Below are 24,634 nucleotides of genomic sequence, written 5' to 3' on the forward strand. Positions count from 1 at the left end.
CCCACTTAACCAAGAGAGAGCTCTCCCTGCCCCTTAGCTACGCCCTGTGTCGGTATAATTTATATATAAGTCCTCCGATGTTGTCTTTTATATTTTACTCATTGATGAAGTGTTTTGTTACAGTCCATTAACTATACATGGAACTCATGCAAGTGCACATAATTAATTGTTAGAGTCGATTTCATATGGGTTGATGTTAAAGTAATAGTATGATCGATTGGCATCGTAGCTTGGTGGTAAACCAGCAAGAACACTTGAACTGGTATGGTCTTGAAAATTATATTCCCATGTGCGGCCCTCTGTTTTAAGGCTTAAGTTGCTTCGGGTGTTTGGAGAGATGAAGCAAGGAGGCAGGAGGGACCGAGGGAGAATTAGATAGGATGATGCAAAAGTGAGCAAAGCCATGTGAGTTGCCAAATGCCTTTGCGCTGACAACATTAATCCAATATTAAATGTTTTGGGATAAACTACCAATTAGTCCCATAACTTGGCATCTTTTTCCAGTTTGGTCCCTAGACGTGGCACTATGAGATTCTACACCATCTTCACCTGAAAATCTTTTAAATTTCTTTATAATTTCTTAATATGTTTTGTATTTTTTTAATATTTATATAATATTTTAATTTTTTTAAGTGATAACATAACATAATCTCAAAGTGTTACGTCTCTCACACCTTAACACAATCAAAGTTTGGGAGCTAAATTGGTAAAATTCGTCAGGCTCCAATATTAATATCGACCAAAAAAGAGTTCAAGGATCAAGTTAAAAAAAAATTTTAAGTCTAGCCTGTCTAGGCTTGCTATATTATTTTTTATTTGTTAAAAATATAATTATAATTTTTATTTAACATGTAATAATTATATCTATTTTTACTTTCATATATATATATTTATTAAATTTCTAAACATAAACTACTTAACATATTTTTTAAGATAACATTACAATATAGTATAATTAATTTAATATGGTATAAATTATATAAATATAAAAGAAAATTTCATATTATAAACTTGTAACAAGTGAATGAGGCATGAGCTTTGAATTTTTAAACATTTTTTTTTGTTTAATCTCATTTTTCGAGCTTAATATTTTTGTTGAAACATTCTTAAATTTCAAGCAAAGCTTTGAACTTGAACAGGTAGCCCGGTCTAAGGGTAAAATCGAACTGAGTTGAATATGAATATTGTCAATCTTGATACAAAATTTGGAGCTTCATACTCAACTCGAGCTCAATTAAGTAGTTTACCAATTTTTGTAATCAAGCTCAAACCTGAGCTCGGTAGGGTTATAACATAATTTAGCTTAGGATTAATAATATGTATTAAGGGCATAATGTAATTTAATAATATAAAAAATATAAAATTTAGCTTGATGAGCCTTGTGAATAGAGGTGCTCATGGGCCGGGTTGATCCAGGTTCGAGTCAAGTCCATGCAATGTATCTAGATCAATTTTCCAAGTCGGGCCTAAAAAATGGGATTACTTTTTTCCCAAGCCCGACCCATTTTAAGAAAAGTAAATCCTGGGCGCCCGACCATATTTGATTATTTTAGTTTAGTTTTTATTTAAAAATAATTTTTAAAAAATATATATAATACACTAAATGCACTAAAAACACTAAAATAAAAGTTTTCTAACACATTAAAAAGTATTTATATTAAAAAGCACTACCATAAATATAATAAATATTTTATTATATTAAATATAATTTTTAAAATTTTATATTTTAGGTTGAGTTATTTAGTTGGGTAAGTTTTTTTTAGGTTTTAGGTAATGGGTTTAATTGTTATTGAGTTAGTGATTTAATATAAATATATATTTATTATTCAAATATATAATTAATATAATTTTTTTTAACATAATATATTCGGATCGGGCTAGGCTCAAGCAAAAAAAATATTGTCCAAGGCCCGACCCATATAGAAAATGGGCATTAAATTTTATCCAAACCCATTTTTCAAGCATCATATTTTTGTCCAAACCCTCTCTTTTTCATACGAGCCTTCAAGCTTAAGCGGATGGCCCAGTCCATAAACAGATCTACTTGTGAGCCATTCAAATTAAGTATTACTAAACTCAAATTTAATTTGATTTATAGCTCGAACTCGACTCAATAATAACCGAATCAAAATCGAACTCGAATTACTTATAAATATTAGTGTTTCATTTATGTCTTTGGCCGATCCTTAACCATTTAAATGGTGAACAAAATGGAAAATACAATATATGGATAGGGTTTTAACTTTTAAGAATACAAGATGTACGGATTTAATTTGTTTATGGATTGGCGTTAGCCCAGCAATTTGACTGACATACAATTTGCAGCGGCTAGCCATGCATACAAAAGCATTGACTGACTGACTGACTTAACCGCCCTCCATATATTAGGCACCAATTTTACCTATTACATGCATTGGTTCTTAAATGAAAAACTTATTAATGGATAATTGTATGCAACATGTATATATACATCTACTGCAATTCAAAGAACAATAAGAGGCTAAGTTCAAAGTCAAACATTATAAGGAAGAAAAAAGGAAGAAAAAAAAACCAATGAAACTTTATGCATGATTTCCTGGATCTAGAGAAAACAGTCACTGACATGATAAGGAACATGCAACAAAAGAACCAGGTATCTGTGGAGGTGAAAAAACAGTGGGCTGATCTTCTATAATTAGTAACTTTGGGGGTCACCTTTTGGACCCCACGCTTTAATATTAATTATTACAACTTCCTACATAGCACTAGGAACCTGAAGACCATGACCAGAAAGGTAAAAAAAGAACTATCTTTGTTTACAATACTCTCAAAATGGGGATTCGGTTGCCTGAGATGATGCTTCATGCGAAGCAAACTATACGAAGGTGGTCACGTTCTAAACACCAATACTCTTATCGGACATCGAGTTCAGTTAATGTCCCGAAAGGCCATTTTGCTGTTTATGTCGGAGACGAAGAGAAGAACAAGAGATTGGTGGTCCCGATATCATACTTGAAGCACCCTTTGTTCCAGGCCTTGTTGAATCAAGCCGAACAAGAGTTTGGGTTTGATCATCCATTGGGTGGTCTTATGGTTCCTTGTGCTGAAGACGAATTCATCAACCTCACTTCTCGTACTATGCATGCCTGATTCAATGAGCTCATAATGAAGTTGAACCTACGTGGGGTTCTCATTTGTTTTTTTTAGTTTGATCTTGCATTGTAACTATATGGTACTGAAATTTGTAAATGAGTTTGAAGGGTCCAATTTTTGGTTCCTGTTTGGATTTCCTTGCGTTTGTAGTCGGTGGACGTGATGAAGAACTAGCTAGTCCTATAGCCTAATAAATAAGAAGCACTAATCCCACATCCAAAGGACGCCAGAGAGGAACATAAGCAAGACCGTATAAATATGAAGCAGCTAGCTACGTTGCAACATACTTACCTGGACGAGGTATATGGGTGATCAACAAGGCTAATGCCTAGGTAAGCGACTTACATTGCACTTGGGAAGGGCGCTTGCCTAAGGTCTCCTCAAAGTAGGAGAGCCTACGTCATAATTTGTGGCAGTGGGGGCCTGCGTTCGCGATTCCCCGTTCAATTTACAGTTGGAAGTTTAACTTGTTTTTAGGTCAAAATCAAAGCTTTTGATGTATTTAAATAGTTAAATGAGGTCCTTCAGGAATAAAATCCTCTATTACTTTCGGCAACCTATTTCTGTTTATGATGATGAAACATTTTCAGCAATTACCGATAGGTTGCAGAGTTGTTTCCCTACGTGGATCGTCCCTTCAAATTTTGAACTCAGGATTTATGCACTGAATCAAAGTGGTCTACTTAATAACTAAAGTTGTTCCATAGAAGACAGAAGTGCCATTGCCATCATTGTACTTCTTTCTGGTCCCCAATGGTGCCAACATGAACTGTTACTAGTAAAGCAAATATTAGTTTTATCCAAAAGGCTGGTAATGTTTGCATTTACTGAGTATGGAGACATTAAAGTGCCATAATTTCCAAGTTCAACAAACACATTTAATTTGGCTTCTATGTTGTCACCATCTTGTTGGCATTCGGCAACTGGAACTTCTGCATATATGTATATATATAATTAACGTGGCTTGTCCTCACCTTATCTCTATTCTCTGGCCAAGTTGCAGTACACGCCAGTTGCTTCATCTTGTCCATACAAGCTCACTCCCAAAGCAGTTTAAGACTTAAAACCAGAGGGCGGTGCATTGGAATATACGATGCCAATCATACTACAAACTTGACATCAACTTACAAGAAATCCACAGTAGCAATTGATTACTTATATATATACTTTTCAACTGTGGTTAGCTGATGTCCCATATGAGCTAGCTTTTACAGTGGGTTTCATTATTTAAACACTTTGATAATATATATGAATATTTGATACACGATTTCGTGCACTGTCAGTGAGTAATAACCTTTTACCATGAAAATGCATATATGCATAAGGCTGGCACCGGGTATGCAGGGGCCTTTGGTAAAATTTTCCTTTAGATACTCAACAATTATAAAGTTTTAAGTGATCCCCTCAAAATTTGAAATTCATTTCTCGCTCTAGTATAAAATTTCTGCGGTATATGCGATGCAAAAAGAGGCCAAGTTCAAAGGCAATCATTATAAGAAAGAGAAAAGAAATAATAATAATAATAATACCCCATAAATGTTGATGCATGAGTAACGGGATATAGAGGAAACTAGCCCCATAACTGAGAGTCACTGACATAAGGAACATGCAACAAAAACTACCAGAGATATATGGATATGAAAATCAGTGGGTGGATACTATAAAATTAGTAGCTTTGGGGTCTCCTTTTGGACCCCAAGTTTTAATATCAATTATTACAACTTCCTAGCACTAGGACAAAAGTACATCATGTTGACAGTTTTCATGCATTCAAACTGACAAAATGATGTTTTGTAATTTGTCTCCTCCCTACGTGGGTTTCTCATTGTGTTTTTTTTTTCAGTTTAATCTTCCACTGTAAGTGTATGGTATTGAGATTAGTAAATGAGCTTTAAGGATCCAAAATTTTGCTTCCTGTTTTTGTATTAATTGACAAACTAATGTAAATCATGAAATTGATTAATTTATTACAGTGTTTATTCTTCTGGGGTAATTACTAATAAGGAGAATGATAAATTGGTTTTGATTTGAAACCCCAAACCCAGAAATTTCCACCACTGTAAGTCATGTCATTGCAGAGAATTATATAGCTATATGCAAATTTTATGTATTAAAGTACTCCACTGTGTAACTCCGTTATTGCAGAGAAGGAATGCTTCGAAAATTTTGAAGAAAAACTTGAAATCCTCTCTGTTTCTGCTATCTGAGATTCATTTCAATGCGATTGAAGCTGTTTTCTGCTATGGAATATTAATGATTTGTACTCAAAAACCTTGCACACCATATATACATATATTCTTTACTGTGATAACAGAGAAAATAACTTGTTAATTTTCATGTCAGCAAAGGATTAATAAAGCACAATTTTACCATATATACATATTTTATGCAATCAGTTTGCAGTGAGTGAAAATGAGAAATTCAACTAGTATAATTTCTCAGGACTCCGGGTAGTTTTCTCTGTAAGTCATAAATCTCCACTCTGACTCACCCATGTCAAATTTATGTTGAATCACTAATTCCACAGGGAAAGTACATACGAAAGGAACAGTACCAAGGCCATATAAATAAGAAGCAGCTAGCAACGTTGCAACATACTTACCTGGACAGGGTCGATAGTGATCATCATGGCCGATGGCCTAGGTAAGTGACTTCTATTGCACTTGGGAAGGGCGCTTGCCTAAGGTCTCCTCAAAGTAGGAGAGCCTACGTCATACTTTGTGGCACTTGGGAATTCTGCCTCAGCCAGATTTAATAGGCCTTCAAATAGAAGATGATTCAAGTAAGAAATAGGAATCATGAATCTGCTCTTGCCGGTTTCCCCTACATATACTGCAATATGGCCTTTCAGAACATTTTTCGTCCCCAACGAAGACCGAATTCTTGATGAAATGCTTCGCTAGCACATTTGCTTGGCGTTGGCTAACCCAATTAACTGTATACACATCTTAGAGTAGGAGTGATAGAGAACTTAACTAATACTGAAACTAAACTTGAATTAAAACGGCATATTTAGTACCTAAACCTATATATAGAAACATATATGTATAAGAGACTTAAACATGGTTCTGTTTTGTCTGTATCAAAGCACTCTGGCCTACCTTTCCAATGAAACTTAAGAAGATGCAAGGTATAACTTGCGAAACCATGTCCAAAATACGGATTATTCGACCCCTTTGTTTTGAATTACAATGCACTTTCGACATCAAAGGCATGTACTGTCTTATGTTCATATTGATGATAGTTACCGAAGCATTGAAATTAGACTTGAAACTTAGCTGAGTCGATCCCCCTACGTACTAAACTAGCTTGGTTGTTGCAAAATTGCAATGTCTCTCGGTCCCATCTGATCACCCCTTGCTCACAGTCATTCAATATTTACTTATCTTCTGCAATGGTTCTTCAATGTCCAGTCTTTTTCATTTCGTTAGGAGCTGAGATTATTGATGACTAGTTTAGCTAAAATAAACCTATACGTTTCAAACCTTTGCAATAATATCAGACATTTAGGACTATCATTGAGCTTCCTGATCTGAAACAAAGCTTTGAATAGAATATATTGACTATTCAGGTTGGACTAATTGTTTTTGCACTTGCATGTTGATTTTGAATGCTGAATGGGATTGAAGGGTCTTCAAGTTTTATGCATGGCTGTGAAGTGTAAGCTTAAAGGGCTTTGTCTATTATACTATTATCATTGGGACATCTCTGATAACTCCAAGTTCCAACTATTAGATATTTTCCAACAGTAGTAGGGACATGACATCAGAGAGGTCTCATTGCAAAAAAAGCATTGCAGTCAAATTTATGAAGCAAATTGTAACTGAAAATGATAGGACATAGGAGTAGTCTCCAATATCAGTCTAAAATTTATTTAGTTTATAACCCAAAATAAAAGTCTCAAATTGCAGTCAAGTTACAGAATAGTAGAAATTTTATATCATTCTTGATTTGAATATGTACAAGACTGCCTTTATTTATCATTGTTTAATGTAATACATTTTTGTAAGACTGATGAAATATGCTTCGCTGCATGGAATTGTGAGACCACCCGGATGGTCGAATCCGAATTCTTCCTCAGCCAGATGTAATAAGCCTTCAAATAGAGGATGGTTCAAGAAAGATATAGGAATCATGAATCTGCTCTTGCTGGTTTCCCCTACATATACTGCAATGTGGCCTTCTGGAAAGCTTTTCATCCCCAACAGATCCCGAATTCTTGATGAAATGCTTCGGTGGCGCATTCGCTTGGCCTGAGCAAACTCAACTATACACATCTTAGGGTAGGAGTGATAGAAAAGCTTAACTAAGACTGAAACTAAACTTGAGCTAAAATGGAATCTTTAGTACCTAAATATATAAGAGATTTAGTCAAGTTTCACATGGTTCTGTTTTATCTGTTACAAAGCATCCTGTTCTACCTTCCCAAAGAAACTTAAGAAAATGCAATGTATAACTTGTGAAACCATGTCTGAAATACCAATTTTCCGACCCCATTGTTTTGAATTACAATGCATTTTCGACATCAAAGACTTACACTGTCTTAAGTTCATATTGATGATTCACTTTCATCATGTTCCAAAGCATTGAACTTGGACTTGACAATTTGCAGAGTTGTTTTCCTCTACGTACTAAACTAGCTTGGTCTGCAATGGTTCATTATTGTTTAGTCATTTTCGTTCTGGTAAGAGTTGAGATTATCAACCACGAGTTTTAGAAAATCGAGCTAAAACAAAACAATACGTTTCAAACTTCTTCAATCATATCATTGACATTTAGGGACTGTGATTGAGTTTCTTGATTTTGAATGTTGAATGTGAGTGAAAGGATCTTCAAGTTTTATGCATGGCGATGAAGTGTAAGCTTAAAGGACCTTGTTTACTATATCATTATCTTTGGAACATCTCTGATAAGTCCAAGTTCAAATTATTATATATTTTCCTACAGTAGAGACATGACATAAGAGAGGATCTTATTGCAAAAAAAAAAAGCACCGAGTTTACTCACATGAGATGATCTAATTTATGAAGCAAATTATTATGACAGAAAATGATAGGAGATAAGAGTAGTCTTTTTCCGGCATGTTTTGTGTTGCCACGTCGTTGATTATCCCTTTTAAATTTGAGTTCAGGATTTACGTAGTGTATCAAAAATGGCCTATTTTGATAATGAAACATGTTACATGCAAGACAAAAGCGCCATTGCCATCGTCGTGCTTCTGACTGTCTGGTCCTTCTGATGGTGCCAACGTGAACTGTTACTCGTAAAGGAAAACAACAGTTTGAGCGAACCGGATCGGCTGATATACTGGTTCAGACAAAAGGGTTGAACCAAGTTTTGAGCGAACTGTTGGGAACCAATGTATGCACGGTTATAATTTTAACATATGCTCAAAGCTGAAACTTTGGAGGCTGGGGTAGGCAACTCCCCGGTCAAAGTGGGAAATTTTTATTACTAGTCCCCCTTAAGTATTAATCATTCAATTTAAGTTTTTTAGTCATTTGAATAAATGATAATTTTCTATTTTTGACCCCTCTTAAAATTAATTATATACTTTATTTCCTTTTAAAATGAAAATTAGCAATCAAAACCTTTAAAATATAGGCTTTTGTCTGAAAAGCCTTCAAGATGTGCCAGTGTCAGACCTTCAAGATGTGCTAGTTGATGTGGTGTTTGAAGTGAAAAAGACTTACGTGAAGGGCTTAATTGATTTTTAAAAATTATAAAAAAAATTATTTAAAAAAAACTATAAAAAAGTTATAAATATATATAACTTAATAAAATGATTAAATAAAATTATAGGAAAATTTATAAAATTAACTAAAATTCATAAAAGGAGTAATAATTTTTAAAATTTTATAATATTTATTAATTTATATAAATTTTCCTATAATTTTTTTATTTCATTTAAATTTTATAATATTTTAATAATTTCTAATAATTAAAGATTCCGGCGAACATATCTCAGTCATTGTTATTTGGCACTACCAATTAATACATATCAACTATCAAAACATGTCGTTGTCTTGTTTTCACTTTCGGAAGAAAAACAAACCGTCAATTGGAATATTTTGCTGTGAATTTTCGAAATATATTGTTGAAAAAGATAACTACGAACTGATTTAATTTTTATGGTTAAATTCTGCTATTAATTTTTATACTTTTATTTGATTAATTTTAGTTTCTATATTTTTGAATTGGCCACTTTTAGTCTCTATACTTTAGCAATTAAATTAAATGCGGTTATATTCAATTACTAGTCTTACAGATGTCGATAATTATAGATATAATCTGTTTTCTCCAATTAGATCATTCTAAGTCCCTATACTTTTGAATTCTAAAATTTCTATTGTGATACAAATGACGGTCGTTATTCCATTAACTAGGTTTTAGTGAATAATATATGGAAATAATAAGTTGACATGGATTTATACATATGATAATATGTTTTGTGTATCAGATTTTAGAAATAATATAACTTTATTTAATGAATTTAATAGTTATTGATTGGTGAGGACTATAATTTTAAAATTTGAAAAGTATAGGGATTAAAAATGATCAAATAATAATATATGGGTTAAATCTACAAATTTTGCAAAGTACAAGGATTAATTGTGGAATTTAACCAATTTTTATAGACAGTAAGTCGAATATAAATGATAATCGCTAACCAACGTTTGGAGTGAGCATGTTTGATTGGACGTAGGAGCTGCTGGGTGCTACTGCACAACTGGTTCGGTCCAACTTTTTAGATTTGTAGATAAGATATACATTGAAGTTGGGCAATATATGGCTCCAAAAAGGGGTTGAGCAAAGCCATGTGATTCATTACTACAGTGGGTCCTCTAAGAACTCACATTTGCTGATTTGATTAGATTTCGAATTGATATGAAATTGAAATGAGTTGAATAAATAACTCGAGATTATATGAACTTGAAGTCATCAGAACATACAATAAAATGAATTCTGTAAAGACTTAAGCCTCAATCTCGAATGACCAAAATTTAAAATAATTCAGACTCAATATGATCTGAACCCCAAATTTTTAAAACATAAAATTGACTTAAACTTGAGATTGACCCTAACTGAAATCACTAAAAAATCTATCATCCAATGATCGAAATATAAAATACCCAAACTTAAAGTGAGCTGAACAAATAACTCGAAATAACTTAAACCTGAACAAATAATCAAAATCTAAAATGATTTGAACCTAAAATAATTTAACCTTAAAAACTCAAAATCTCAATTTTGAATAATCCAAATCCAAAATAACTCAAACCCAAAATAATCCAAACTTAAAACATTCAAACGCCAAAATCACCTAAAAAATTCTAAATAAAAAATCAAATCAATCAACTCATCCTATACATCTTAGTCAACGGGTTAATCTAATAACTCAAAGCCGGGCTTTCGTGGATATTGAAAACTGTGGTACTACCAATCATTAAAAAAATATATCTATAAATATAGCCATTTTATCTCTTTAGCTTTCCATGTTCTTATCCAAAAAGCACACTAGAGACGACATTAAATGGGTGCTCGTTTACCGTGGATGATCTCCGGCGCCAAGCAAATTCTCAAGCTTCAATCTTTTATTACACGAGAAAAGGCCGATATTGTCCCGAAAGGCCACGTCGCGGTTTATGTTGGGGAGACACCAAGGAAAAGGTTCGTAGTTCCAATCATGGTATTGAACCATCATTCAAGGACTTGTTGAAGCGAGCCGAGGAAGAGTTCAGGTTTGATCACCCGATGGGTGGTTTGACAATTCCTTGCCGAGAAGATGCCTTTGTTAACAATCATAAATTCTGAAAAAGATCAGATTATATCAAATCAAAATATAGAGACTAAAATTTAAATCTAAGCAAATGGACCCCTAAGCCAAAAAAAACCCATACCCAAAAGAATGCTTCCTAATCTAAATTGAATGATTAATATTTAAAATTCCTATTACGAAATTTACAATAAAACATTAATAAGAGTCCGTTTATTTACCTGTAAAAGGTTTAACGAAAAACAATGTTTTTCCCATGTTTGTTTGGTGGAAAACGAATTCGTACAGTAAATCATTATTCAAAACATGGGAAAATGAGGCTTTTTTTTAATAAAATGTATTACCTTTTTTTCGATAAAACATTTTTCAATCTTTCTCTTCTTCATATCCCGAACAAAGAAAAACCCTCTTCCCCTTCCCCTTCCCCCTTCGTTGTGACCTCGATCCAGTGCTTGCCGCCATCCAGCAACAATTCTCAACACCAGTCGCCGGTATTCATCTTTGATCTTTCCCCTTTCCACCTTTCTTTGCCGAAATCTGCACTGCACCAGTCAACAAACAAACTAGAAAATTCACCACCACTCTCCCAGCCTCATCTTCTCTTCCTCCCATTTTACCCTTCCCTCCGCCTAATTTGGAGTAGAAGTGGAGATTTCTTTGTTTTCATTAGTTTTCTATGCTTTCTTGCATCTGTTCCGAAATTAAAACTAGAAGTAATTCAATATAAAGCACAACCTATTGAAAATCGAAATGTATACATGACATTTGCATATTGTAAAATTTAAACCTATAATAATTTGAAAGAAATTATATACATGACATTTGCACATAATAAAACTCGAACATAAGTTATAAAACCCGCAAACCTCAATTTCACTAAGACAACCAAATCATCAATGGCTTACACGATCTTATATGACGTATTTGATGAGATTGTTGAGATAGCAATGGGGTTGCACACACATGATTGTTGATTTTTTTTTTTAAATAAAAAATTATCATTCAAAAACAACCGCATCACATGAACAACCTGCAAATTGACCATCCATTGATCTCTTTTGGGTCTTTAATTGTTAATTAAGATTTATAAATAGTTGATCTAATAAGGCAACCCCATGTGATTCTTTCAAGAGGTGGGTCCATATTTTGATTATTTTATTAGAACCCTTGCCTATAAATATAAAGCAAACCCCAACAAGCTTTTCCAATTGCAAGACACACTTTCATCAAGTTAATACTGTTTTTAGTGTGTGCTTTTTTCTTTAATTTCATTTCATATATGGGTATTCATTTACCTTCAATGATCCTCCATGCCAAACAAGTTCTTAAGTTTCAATCAAGGAACCAACTACATGTGCCCAAAGGCCACATTGCTGTTTATGTTGGAGAAACGAAGAAGACAAGGTTTGTGGTTCCAATTTCATACTTGAACCATCCTTGTTTTCTAGATTTGCTCGGTCAGGCCGAGGAAGAGTTCGGGTTCAATCACCCGGTGGGCGGTCTTACAATCCCGTGTGACAAAGATGCCTTTATCGATCTCACTTCTCGGTTGCATTGTTGCTGAAATATGAGGACCATGAATGCTTAGTTTAAGCCAGATTTTAGAAGTTTTTAGTTGATTTTAGTTTCTTCTGCTCCTTTGTAGGATGTAAGAAATGTAAATGTAGATAGCTTTAGTTTCATTAACATAACTTGTTATGAAATGATAATGAAATTTTTGGTTTTGTGAATTTTCGATGTTGGTTTTTTTTTAAATAAGATTAATCAAATTTTGAAATGATTAAAATTCAAAATAACTCAAATTGAAAATGATCCGAACAAATAAATTGAAATGACAAGAACTTAAAAGGATCCAACTCGAAAAACTTGATTAACAAACTTAAATGGCCTAAACTCAAAATGACTCGACTAAAGATAACTTAAAATTCAAAATAATTAAAAAAGTTTAAAATTTGAATTTACCTAAACTATTCATAATACATCTCATTATAGGTTCTAGTCATATTTGTTTTTTTTTTACACATTGCTTACCCAAAATTAGGAGGATAATGCACTTCAACTTACTCGAAGTAACCCACGTCTTCCTACATAGACAATAATACACATACCAATTAAGTTAAGACTCAATCGGCAAATTTAAATTTCTTAAAATAAAAGTAAAGTACTAAATTACAAATGTAGAAAGAATATAATCTTTAGAGCATATTTGATTTGTATATTTATCTCTATAATTATAAAAGGAATATTCTCCAAGTATTTTGGGCATGTTCTTCATATCAGTTGCTCTAGATCCGAGAATCCATTGAGATTCATGTTTTACTTTTTTTTTTTTTATTTCAAAAATAAAATCATGGCAAGTTGGTAGTTAGGGAAGTTTGGTTAGGTTTTTGAAATTTTTTGAATAATATACATTATCATCTTATTTATGAGTTAGAGGACTACAAGTAGTTTTAGGCATTGAGGTAAAAAAAATTAAGTAAAGAAACCAAAGTCGTTATTAAGTGCTGTCTAATCCAAATTGAGTTATCGGTAAGATCTAAAAATCGAAATACGTCCAAACAAGACTCATACATTATAATACTTAATCCCATAATAAATTTAAAAAAAATATTCATACATAACATTTGCAGATAATAAAACTCAAATATAGACTATTAAAATTTTCGAAACATAACCAAAATCATCAATGGCTTACACAATGTTATATGACGTATTTGATGAGATCGTAGAGAAAGCAATGGGGGTTGCACTCACATGAATGTTGATGTTATTCAAAATTATCATTCAAAAACAACCTCATCACATTAACAACATGCAAAATTGACCATCTATTGTACCCCTTGGGTCTTTAATTGTTAATTAAGATTTATAAATAGTTGATCTAATAAGGCAGACCCCATGTGATTCTTCCAAAAGGTGGGTCCATATTTGATTATTTCTATGTTGAAAATTTTCCAATTTCATCCCAAGACTTAAACACTTGCCTATAAATACAAACACCACCCAACCAGCTTTTCCAATTACAAAATACACTTTCATCAACCTTCAAAAATCAAATATGGGTATCCATTTACCTTCAATGATCCTTCATGCCAAGCAAGTTCTTAAGTTCCAATCAAGGAACCAGCTACATGTGCCCAAAGGCCACATTGCAGTTTATGTTGGAGAAATGAAGAAGACAAGGTTTGTGGTTCCTATTTCATACTTAAACCACCCTTGTTTTCTAGATTTGCTCGGTCGGGCCGAGCAAGAGTTCGGGTTCAATCACCCAATCGGCGGTCTTACGATCCCGTGTGACGAAGATGCCTTTATCGATCTCACTTCTCGGTTGCATGGCTACTCAAGTATGAAAACCAAAACCATAAATGCTTAAGTTAATTAACCAGATTTCAGATTATTTTTATTTCTAGGATGTAAGAAATGTAAAATGTAGATAGCTTATTGTTTGAAATTATAATGAAAATTGTTGGCTTCTGAATCATATACATAACTCTCTTCAATATTGGTTCTTGAGTTTGTGAATGTTTGCTTTCCATTGTTCCTATCATGTATGATTGATTGATGAAGATGCAAACATGTAAATTTCGACCCAAACGTGGCATTAGAATTTTGGGATTTAATTAAAAATTTTAAAAAATTTGGAGTTTAATGAGAAATTTCAGAAAAAGGGGTCTAGTTAAAATTTTAAGGAAATTAATGAAAATTGTCAAAAAAATTTAGAGGGCTTAATTAAATTTTTTTAAATGAGAGATTTAAGTAAATTTTAAAAATTTTGAATGGCTTAGTGACAAATTTTCAATTTTTTAGGGTGGCTTATCTTATGTTCTACCATGGAATGTGACTCAATTAATTTGAATCCAAACATAATCTAATTTTTTTACGCATAATGATTTATTTGGCTCAAATCATTTTAGCCATTCATTTAATATTTCATTTTTTAAGCCTTAAATTTATTTTTAGAATCACCCTAAAATAAATAAAAAATTAATGTTTTATTAATTTTGTTGACGTTACATACATGTGAATGACATTTTAGCATTTAATTAATTTTTTAAAATTTAAAAATAAAAATTATAAAAAACTATTTTTAAAAATTAAACATCATTAAAATTATTAAAATATATATTAAATGTTAATGTGTCATCCACATGACAATTTATGTGTATTCTACGTTAGCAAAGTTAACATACGTTAATTTTTCCATCTATTTTAAGGATGATTTGACAAAAAATACCACTTAAAGGATTAAAAGAGACAAAAATTAGATGTAGGGCTAAAATAACATTTTATAAAGTTAAAGGGCCAAAAAATTATTATGCTTTTTCTTATTATAAAAAAAGACAACAACTCAAACCGTACTTGAACCCAAAGTAATCTTCACTTAAAATGATTCAAACTTCAAATAATTCGAATAAAAAATGGCCCCAATAAATATCTTAAAATGACATAAACTCGAAATAATTTGAATTAAAAAAAATTAAACTCAAAATTGATATAAAATTAAAATAATAATAACCAACATTATCAAATAATGCAAAAAAAGCTCAAATTCCACTTACGTCATACCCAAAAGCAGCGGGTCCAAAGGGTCAGCTTTTGCTGCGCAACATGCTACTCACATGGACATGCCCCTACTGCACGCCTACCAATACCCAATTGTCTATTTCACTGTTTAAAATAATAAAAATATTTTTAAAATTTTAATTATAAAATATATATATCAAATTTATACATGAATTTTGGTTGAATATGTAATTTAATGTATGAATTTTGATTTGGTGCAATTATACACATGAAATTTGAATTGTAATTCAGTATATAAACATGAAACTTTAATTTTGATTCAATGCATACATTTATTTTCATATTGGATTGATATAATTGTTTATGTATGTAATATATCAAGATAAAATGAGGCTAATTCGATAACATTGTTAGTGATTTGTGAAAATTGAATCAAATCTTTAAAATCGTATAAAATCAAAGTTCATGTATAATTTTTATATTTAACCCCTATAAAAATATTATATATTTTTGTAAATTATCTTTTTACATATTTTTATTTTTGAATGGTAAAACAGATTGAACCAAATGGACTCGAGGTTGAAAATACTAAATTTAAATCCAACTCAAACAAGTCCAACCGACATGAACACCTTTATTGAAAAATGTAACTTTCCCTCATGAAGTATTGTAGAGATTATAAATATAAATTTTGAAGAAGTATTGTAGACATCGCTATTGAACAATAAAAAATATGTTTTCTTTTGTTCTCCTATTTTCTATTATTTTACTCTTTTTATTATTTATTTCATAACATGTTATCAACACGATTTTTCTCTAAACTTTCTTCTTTTTAAGTTATTTCATATACCCACACAAAATTCTTAAAAAAACTCTTAATCCACCAAAAGATTCAAACTTGCGTCACCTAAATTTTCAACATTGACTTTAACCGCGCAACTCCTTGAAGATTTATATGTATCTTAAATTGAGGATTAAACAAAGAATATATTGGAAACCTTTAGAAGTCCACCTTACTAGGTCTGTTGCATTCGCCAAAGAGAATGCAAGTATTAAAAATAGTTTAGAGGATATAATCATGGACGCGATAAGTGACATAGCGATAATCACTAGAAGTGAAAACATAATAATAAAAGTTTTCAAGATAATCCTTCAAATGGTAGGTGCAACTTATATTATCAATGTGATATGATACGATCATTGGTCACATACCTATTGTTTGTATGTCCAAACATTTTTGTCCAATTATATTAATATTCTTTAAAGAAAATATAAATATATATATGTCTCCCTGACAATGTAACAATGAATACTATTTTTAAGATAAAAAATATTTATTTTATTTGATATTGAAACAAACCAATATTGTTACAATATTTAGTACTACAAAATATGGTAGTGCAAAATTGGTACTGAAACACATCAATATTGTTGTTATATTTAATAGTACAAAATCAGTTGAAAGCTCCAAAAAAATTAATATATCAATGCTAAGATTTTATTGATCAAACTTCATCATTTGGTCATTTATTTATTTGAATAGTTACTGACTGCCACCTGGTGTGCGTGCATTGGGGCTATGAATCAACAAAAATACAAAAAATAAACTAGTGGTGTACTGCAGGTGTGAGTTTTATTCTTTTATTCTTTTTATTATTTATTTCATAATAAACTCCAATTTTAATATATTTTTATTTATCAAATTACAAGATTGGTTTCTTTTTGTTTTATCAAAATTTTGGTGGATGATTAAAAATGATGAAAAAGTGTGGGAAAAAGAGTGGGGTTTTTGAGCAAAGCCATGTGAGCATCAAAACCAATTGAGATTGTAACATCAAATAATTATAATTACTTCAAAAAGATATTACTTATTTAATTTCACTTGAATCCACCATTTCTACGAATTTATGATAGTACTAATGTCAATTGAATCTACCATTTCTACTGAATTTATGATGATATTAATGTCAATTGAGTAATTATTTGATCAACGATATACACATGAAAAGTTATTACTCATTTAATTTCACTTGAATCCATGATTTTCACAAATTTATAATAATATTAATGTCAATTAAACAATTATTTAATAATGATAAATTCAATAATTTAAAGTAAAGTTAAGAGAGAAAAAGATTAATATGAATTTACCTCTTAAAATTAACTCAAACAATTTATACTCTAAATGGTTAAAATAAAAGAAGACTAAAATCCAAAATTATTTGAGCATGTAATGCACCAAACTGAAAAAAACTTAAATTTTAACTTTGAATTACATGAATTTAAAACTAATCCGAACCCAAAACAATATAAATCTAAAATACCCAAATACAACCGAAAATTCAAAACTAATCTAATTAAAATGACACAAAAATTTAAAACCAACTCGATTCACCCATTGAACAATTTTTAGTATGATTCAAATGGTTCAATCTTTTCTTCAAATTGATACTTCAATCAATTCTCAATCCAATCATTGATCCGATCAAATAATATTATATTGTGTTGTATATTATGTTTTATTTTGTTACGTATTATTGTGTTTGTATTGAGTAATATTTCATTTAAAAAAATATAAACTAATCCAATGTTTTTAATATTATATAGAATTAATCCCATCAAACTTTTTAAATTATGATTTAAATGCTTAAAATATTTTAATTTAGTCATCGAGCATTAACGTATTGTATCAATTAAGTCATATTGTTAAACTTAATTGTTAGTTCGAGCGTTAAAAATCGATTCAAATGTGACATCGAACATATTTAAAACACACGAATAAAGTATAAATATATACCTATTACACAAACAATTTGATTCTAACGGGATAATAATAACAAAAGATATAACCTTCTAAATTTCATCAACACAGTTTATTTCTTTAACATATCAAATTAAGCTATTCATACAATAAATAGACAAATATTCACAAAGTCAAATCTTAATTAATATTTAATATTTAAATTGACTAGTAATTGATAAAAAATCTGATAATTTACAATATTAATAAATGTTGATATACTATTTGGTACTTATATTTGGTTTCAATGTTCAATTTGATACCTGAGTATTTTTAGTCCAATTTAGTACTTGATTTTGGCTTCAATGTTCAGTTTGGAATTTAAATTTTTCGTTTCAATTTGGTACCTAAATTTATCTTTTGTCCCAATAAAAATCTATAATTTTATTGGGTCACGTAATATTGTTTAATTTTGGTATCAAATTGAACAGTAAATCTAAATTTAAGTAATCAAATTGGGAAAAAATTATTTTTAAACTTCAATTAAATTATTATTTAAAATATGCAGGATAATTTATACAAAATTGTTGGTGATAAATGTCCTATTTAAAAAAAAAAAACAGAGGGTAATTTTATACGCTGAATCCGTTTCCATTACATGTAAAGATAAAATTGAATAAATGTCTTACCATCAGATGGTGGCCACGTAGCATTGATGGAGACAGGATACAGACTCCAATAAATCAAAAAGCTTAAGCGGAGTAGGGTCCACATATCCACGTGTCATTATTTAGGTAGGGGCCGACAAGCTCTAAAAGCAAAAGGTTGGGTCGAGGATTGGACTTTTTTGTGTGGTTCGCTCGCCTGTTCAGATATAAATGTAATATCTTGTTTCATTTTTTGGAGGCTCCCTAACCGCCCCACGTGTCTAATCTATAAATTTATTAAAAGGATTAAGTAAGAAAAATCGAAAAATAAATCCAAACCAGATATTTAGATAATTATTCGAAATCGAAACGAATTTTGTTTTATTTAATATATAATTAATTATAATTTTATGATATAAAATAAATATTTTATATTTATAATAATGAAAATAACAATATTTTAATGTTAAATAATATTCAAAAGTTATAAAATAAAATTTATTTTTCTAGAATAAATCTGAAAATCGAAAACCAAAATTAATATGGACAAATACCAAAATATCACATTTGATTTTTTTATTTGCTAATTTGAATTGAATTAATTATTTTAATTTATAATATAATAAAAGATTTCAATTATTAATTTAGATTTTAATTTTAATAATTTAATTTATCTTTTTATATATGGCTTGCATGATTTTGTTAGTTGTAGCAGGCATTCTTGCTTTTGGATGAATGCCAAATTATTATTATTTAATTGAAAAATAATTATTTTGACAATCATAATACAAGAAATTATGGGTTAAAAGAATTTTCTAACGTCAATTTACTATTTTTTTACCGTATTATTGATTTTATCAATAATAAAAACAACAAGCCTCGGATGTAGTAGGAAGTCACATTCAATATTTTAATTAAATTAATGGTTGAATTGATTATGCCACTAAATTTTTGTTTAAATGATTCAACCACCAGTCTAATAATAATTAATTATTTAAAACATAAAAATTAAAAATTAAAACCTCTTCAATCACTGATATTTTTTATCTTGGTTTCTAAAATTTTATTGATTACAAGCAGTCCGTAGTGGAGTCAGAAAATTTGGGAAGAATTAAATTGTATATTTTTACGATAATTTCATTATTTTAATAGCATATGTTTTATTAATAATTTAAAATTTAAAATTATAAAGGATTTAAATTAAAATTTATGATTTTAGGTTATACTATGCTTCGCGGCTGCAAGCGGTTTGCTTCTACATTCAAATCAATATAGCAGCTGATTTTAAGTTCAATCAACTCAATTAATTTAAATAATATTAATCACATTATAGTTTTAAGGAAGAATTAAATTAAAATAATCAAAAAAATAATATTGTTAAAAATAAGAAGATTAATCTTCGTTAACCGGAAAAGAATGATTGTTTTCGTAATTAAAGTAACCCAAAAAGTTTGATTTTTCATGAAAATGAAACCAAGCATGCCCTATCTTTTACTTACTTCGATTAAACCAAAACAAAAAACCACACTTTCCCCATCCAGATCTATTCTCTATATATATAACAAGCTAAACCCCAAATATCCAACTCGTGTCCCACTCACCCAAACTAGAACATTCAACTCGGTAACTCACTCACCTCCCCAAAAAACCCCCACTCCCATCATCACCTTTAACTCGTGTTCCACTCACGGGTCTACTCAATCTCTACTTAATACAAAAAACCCTACTCCTTTGGGCTAAATCACAAGACTCACAAGGAAACCAGTTGGGTGAATTTAATGGCGACAAACACATCCTCTTTAAAGAAGAAAAGTGAGCAAGTCCTAGACGGTTCGGATATAATGGAGTTGGTTGAAAACCAAGAGGTGTTCACTAGTTTCGTGGACCATAAGTTCAAAGAGCTTGATAAAGACAGTGATGGTCACCTCTCTGTGAAAGAATTACAACCTGCTGTGGCTGATATTGGTGCTGCTCTCGGTTTGCCTGCTCAAGGTTCTTCACCTGATTCTGACCATATTTACTCTGAGGTTTGTCACTTTTGTCTCTCTTTTAAATTTCCCATTTTCTTTTCTTCGTTTGTAGTCTGCTTCTTTTTCTTTTTTCAGCTTTAATAGCTTCGCATGTTCATGCCATAAGGCATAAAGGGGTTTGCATATGAACCCCTTCTATATCTGTTAGTCGTTTGCTTTGCCTTTGAGGACCGGTGTTCGGTTCGTTACGGTCAAAATCTATTGTATGAGCTTGTAATTTTTCAATTTCCAGAGGATTGAACCATAATTTTATGTTTTTTTTGGGGGGGGGATAAGTTGTGAATTATGTGAGGGGTTGGGATGAAACTAAAAAAAATAAAGGGACAAAATTATAATTTTTCCACTAGAAAAGGTTAAAAAAGATTAATTTTAAATTATTTATATTAGAGAAACACTAAAAATGGAATTATACCATTCAATAAAGGGATCATTGCCATTTCTAGCTTCTAGGTAGCTCGAGAGAACCAATGGTTCAACAGGGTCGGTGTTATGGTCGACTTTCTAGCTTTTTCCCCACTTGGTCTTTTATTTATTTTCCTTTGTGACGAATGGTGTGGAAGCTTTTTGCTGTCGTTTTGAAACTTTGCTGTTCATATAAGTCACTTAAGAAAAAGTCAAGCTGCTCTTATATATGTAATAATTGTATATGTAAATATATATTTTTTGAGGGTCCAATTAAGTTAATTAAATGAACTCTTGTTAGTGGGGACCAAAATGAATATAATTCCTTCAATTTTGGACTAGAATTAACTTTTTTGCACACCTAACTTGCTAACCATTTGCAGATATAATTATAGTAATGTACACCAACAATGGAGCCATATTCCCATGCCTAAGGCTTTGGTCTAGGCAGGGGTGGGGTCAGGATCGAATTATAAATTTTTCGAGAAGTTAAAAATATAATTTCATAATTTTTGAAGGGATTAATAAATTTTTTTAATTTTTGAGGGGTCAATGTGTAATTTATCAATTTATTTTTGAAGGCTTTGGTCTAGGCGGGGGTGGGCGTCTGATGGTTTCATCAGACCGGTAATGGGATATAGAAGCTGACATTAGGACATTTTTTTCCCCAGGTATTGAATGAATTCACTCAAGGGAAACAAGAAAAAGTGAGCAAGACCGAGTTTAAAGAGGTTCTTTCAGATATTCTATTAGGTATGGCGGCGGGTTTGAAGCGAGACCCTATCGTGATCCTCCGTATCGACGGTGAAGATCTTTTGGAGTTCATTAACGGTCCGAGTTATGAAGTGGAGATGTTGTCCGTATTTTCGCAGATTGTGTCGGATGATGCTGTACTACCGATGCGTGATTGCATCGTTAAGGCCTTGGAGAAACTTACGGTCGATCAAGGAATGCCGCCTTCTCCGGATTCTTGGGTAATCTAACTTTTTTTCCACATGAATAGTTCAAATCTTCAATTTGTAATATATTAGGGAATTGTGTTTTCCCACTTGTTTGTGGCTTGTTTTTGGTTGCTTAGGTTACAAGTAACATAATCGAACCGGCTTTGCAATTGTGGGATGGCAACAATCAAGAGAAACTTGTTTCCCAAGAAACCTTCTTGGAAGAATTCAAGAAAGTTGCGGAACGTGTGGCTCAAAATCTCAAGGAACAACCCGTAATCGTCGCCCATAGTGAGAACACTTTCGATGGGAGCGGCATTAAAAGACTACTATCCAACAAGTTCGAACTAGACAAGGTAATATATGTTAAGACTTATGAAAGAAACGCAATCCTCTCGTGTTGCTACTGTTTCTAATCGATCCTTGCGTCTTTTCGTGATCGCAGTTGCTTAATACGGCTTTAGAAAATGTCCCGAAAGATCGTAACGGTAAAGTATCAAAGGAGTACTTGCGCGTCGTGCTAGACGTAGTGGCACCATCTGCCAGTTTACCTCCAATAGGTGCAGTTGAACAGGTAATGCAAATGAAAGTAAAAATACTATAGAGACCCTTGTACTAGGTGTAATATTGCATTTTGTTCCCTTTACTCAAAAAATAGGCAAATTAGTTATTGTACATTTGATCAAAGAGCAAACCGGTCCTTTCTACTAAATTTTTTTATCTATTTTTACTGTTAAAAACTAGCATGATTGACAGAATAATTAAATAGTGACGTGGCATGCCACGTGTACCTCATGTTGATGTACAAGGATAATTTTTTAACAGTAAAAGTACATAAAACTTTTAATAGAAGGACCAATTTACTTTTTGATCTAATGTATATGAACTAAATTGTCTATTTTTTTAGTTGATAGGGCAAAATATAATCAGACTCGACCTCCATAATACTTTTACATGCAAATGACATATATTACATGTATAATCTTCTACACAATGGACGTAGCTGTAAACTTAACTAAAAGTTATCGTAATCTCTCCAGATCGACAAGGTCGTTGCTGAGGCTTTTGACATGATAAACGCGGACGACGGGAAAGCGGTTAAAGAAGATGAGTTCAAGAAACTATTGACGGAGATCTTAGGGAGCGTCATGCTGCAGTTAGAAGGCAACCCGATCTCGATTTCTTCGAATTCTGTCGTTCACGAGCCTCTCGCATCGTCCTCATCGTTACTGCAACCATCATCCTAGTTGCATATCACTAATATTAAGGGTGACAAAAGAAAAAAGGGACAATAAATTTTGGTTAATTTCAAGTTAAAAAACTCTTAGTAGCTTTTAAGTTGAATTATGTGCAGTTTCACTGGTTTGTATTGTGCTAATGAAAATATATTACCATAATACATGCAAATACAGTACAAAAATACAATATTTTCACTGGCTTTTTAGTACCAAAGTGAAAAAGAAACCCAGAAAATTGTGTGATAGACATATGAAACATCCTTTTGAGCTGTCTATGATTGTCAGATTTTATATATAAAAAACCCAGTTTTATTTTAATGTTTTGGAATCGAACTAATCAATTCTTTGGTTATCGATTCGATCTGTTTGATTTATTTAAATTAAATAAATTGATAAAACATAAATCCAGTCAATCAATTTAACTATTGGTTTAATTGACTCGTTTTAGTTCATGGGATAAATCAGTTCTTTACATTGTTTTTACATTGTTTTGAATTGATGTATAGTTTTTAATTTGATCTGGTTTTGTAAACATTAACTTTTTTGGACATATGCTATAAAAGCATAGCACAACCACTAATTTTATATCTAAATCGGTGGGCTATTGGTTCGTCAATCTAATCGATTTGATTAGAAAATATTAGAAATAAAAAAATTATGGTTCAGTTGTCGACTCAACCGATTTTTTAGTCGATTTGTATCAATTTCGGATTCAATCAGTTTAATATCATTTTCTAGACTCATATCTCGATCAATTCACGATCTAACCGATTTGATTCAAACATCATTAAACACAACACTACACGGATAAACCAGTTAGGTGCTTAGGCCTTAGGATATGCAATGCTGATAACCTAAGTTACATAGCCCAAAGTGCAAGGGTTGAGTCAAGATCAATATATTAAAAATCGAATTGATGGTCGAATCAGCTAAATCGCCTCTTCCTAATTCGATTTTTAATCCAACAATAATTAAATAAACAATTAAAAAATTATAAATCAATTCATCACAAATTTTTTTCTCTTCAAATGCTACATGATGACTGCTCTGAAATGATTTGGACTCGCCTAGTCTAGTTAAGATTTTATCCTGCTTCTTGTACCCAAAAAGAAAAAATTTCTTTTAATTTTCGCTTTTTACCGATTTCGAACGATTTTACTCATAGACTGATTTAATCTATTTATCCGGACCGATATATCAAGT

The 24,634-nt window shown here is 31.3% G+C and overlaps 4 protein-coding genes and 2 non-coding genes across 6 annotated transcripts; all 6 read left to right on the plus strand.

Moving 5' to 3' along the window:
* The first annotated feature begins 2,759 nt into the window (after positions 1–2,759).
* LOC105796045 (auxin-responsive protein SAUR21) lies at positions 2,760–3,686 on the plus strand. Its single transcript, XM_012625687.2, has one exon. The coding sequence runs from the start codon at positions 2,812–2,814 to the stop codon at positions 3,127–3,129; it is 318 nt and encodes a 105-aa protein (XP_012481141.1). The 5' UTR covers positions 2,760–2,811; the 3' UTR covers positions 3,130–3,686.
* Positions 3,416–3,576, plus strand: LOC128040307 (U1 spliceosomal RNA). The gene has a single exon (XR_008194963.1). It is a non-coding gene; the product is annotated as a U1 spliceosomal RNA (small nuclear RNA).
* A 2,040-nt stretch (positions 3,687–5,726) lies between the features above and the next one.
* LOC128040032 (U1 spliceosomal RNA) lies at positions 5,727–5,888 on the plus strand. The gene has a single exon (XR_008194692.1). It is a non-coding gene; the product is annotated as a U1 spliceosomal RNA (small nuclear RNA).
* Positions 5,889–10,684: 4,796 nt separating this feature from the next.
* LOC105795381 (auxin-responsive protein SAUR23) lies at positions 10,685–12,639 on the plus strand. Its single transcript, XM_012624987.2, has one exon. It carries the CDS (start codon positions 12,189–12,191, stop codon positions 12,471–12,473), a length of 285 nt encoding a protein of 94 aa, XP_012480441.1. The 5' UTR covers positions 10,685–12,188; the 3' UTR covers positions 12,474–12,639.
* Positions 12,640–13,933: 1,294 nt separating this feature from the next.
* Positions 13,934–14,390, plus strand: LOC105796235 (auxin-responsive protein SAUR23). Its single transcript, XM_012625810.2, has one exon. The coding sequence runs from the start codon at positions 13,968–13,970 to the stop codon at positions 14,280–14,282; it is 315 nt and encodes a 104-aa protein (XP_012481264.1). The 5' UTR covers positions 13,934–13,967; the 3' UTR covers positions 14,283–14,390.
* Positions 14,391–20,360: 5,970 nt separating this feature from the next.
* Positions 20,361–23,600, plus strand: LOC105795382 (uncharacterized). Its single transcript, XM_012624988.2, has 5 exons — positions 20,361–20,847; positions 21,924–22,226; positions 22,331–22,549; positions 22,639–22,767; positions 23,234–23,600. Exons 1-5 carry the CDS (start codon positions 20,599–20,601, stop codon positions 23,438–23,440), a joined length of 1,107 nt encoding a protein of 368 aa, XP_012480442.1. The 5' UTR covers positions 20,361–20,598; the 3' UTR covers positions 23,441–23,600.
* The last annotated feature ends 1,034 nt before the right edge of the window (positions 23,601–24,634 follow it).

Source organism: Gossypium raimondii, chromosome 3, assembly GCF_025698545.1.
Source record: "Gossypium raimondii isolate GPD5lz chromosome 3, ASM2569854v1, whole genome shotgun sequence".
Classification (NCBI taxonomy): Eukaryota; Viridiplantae; Streptophyta; class Magnoliopsida; order Malvales; family Malvaceae; genus Gossypium; species Gossypium raimondii.

Excerpts from the sequence above, each read along its gene's own strand:
- LOC105796045 (XM_012625687.2), top strand. The coding sequence starts at position 2,812 with ATGGGGATTCGGTTGCCTGAGATGATGCTTCATGCGAAGCAAACTATA.
- LOC105795381 (XM_012624987.2), top strand. The coding sequence starts at position 12,189 with ATGGGTATTCATTTACCTTCAATGATCCTCCATGCCAAACAAGTTCTT.
- LOC105796235 (XM_012625810.2), top strand. The coding sequence starts at position 13,968 with ATGGGTATCCATTTACCTTCAATGATCCTTCATGCCAAGCAAGTTCTT.
- LOC105795382 (XM_012624988.2), top strand. The coding sequence starts at position 20,599 with ATGGCGACAAACACATCCTCTTTAAAGAAGAAAAGTGAGCAAGTCCTA. Across the intron at positions 20,848-21,923 it reads CTGACCATATTTACTCTGAG|GTATTGAATGAATTCACTCA; the intron begins GTTTGTCACTTT and ends TTTTTTCCCCAG. Across the intron at positions 22,550-22,638 it reads ACAAGTTCGAACTAGACAAG|TTGCTTAATACGGCTTTAGA; the intron begins GTAATATATGTT and ends TCGTGATCGCAG.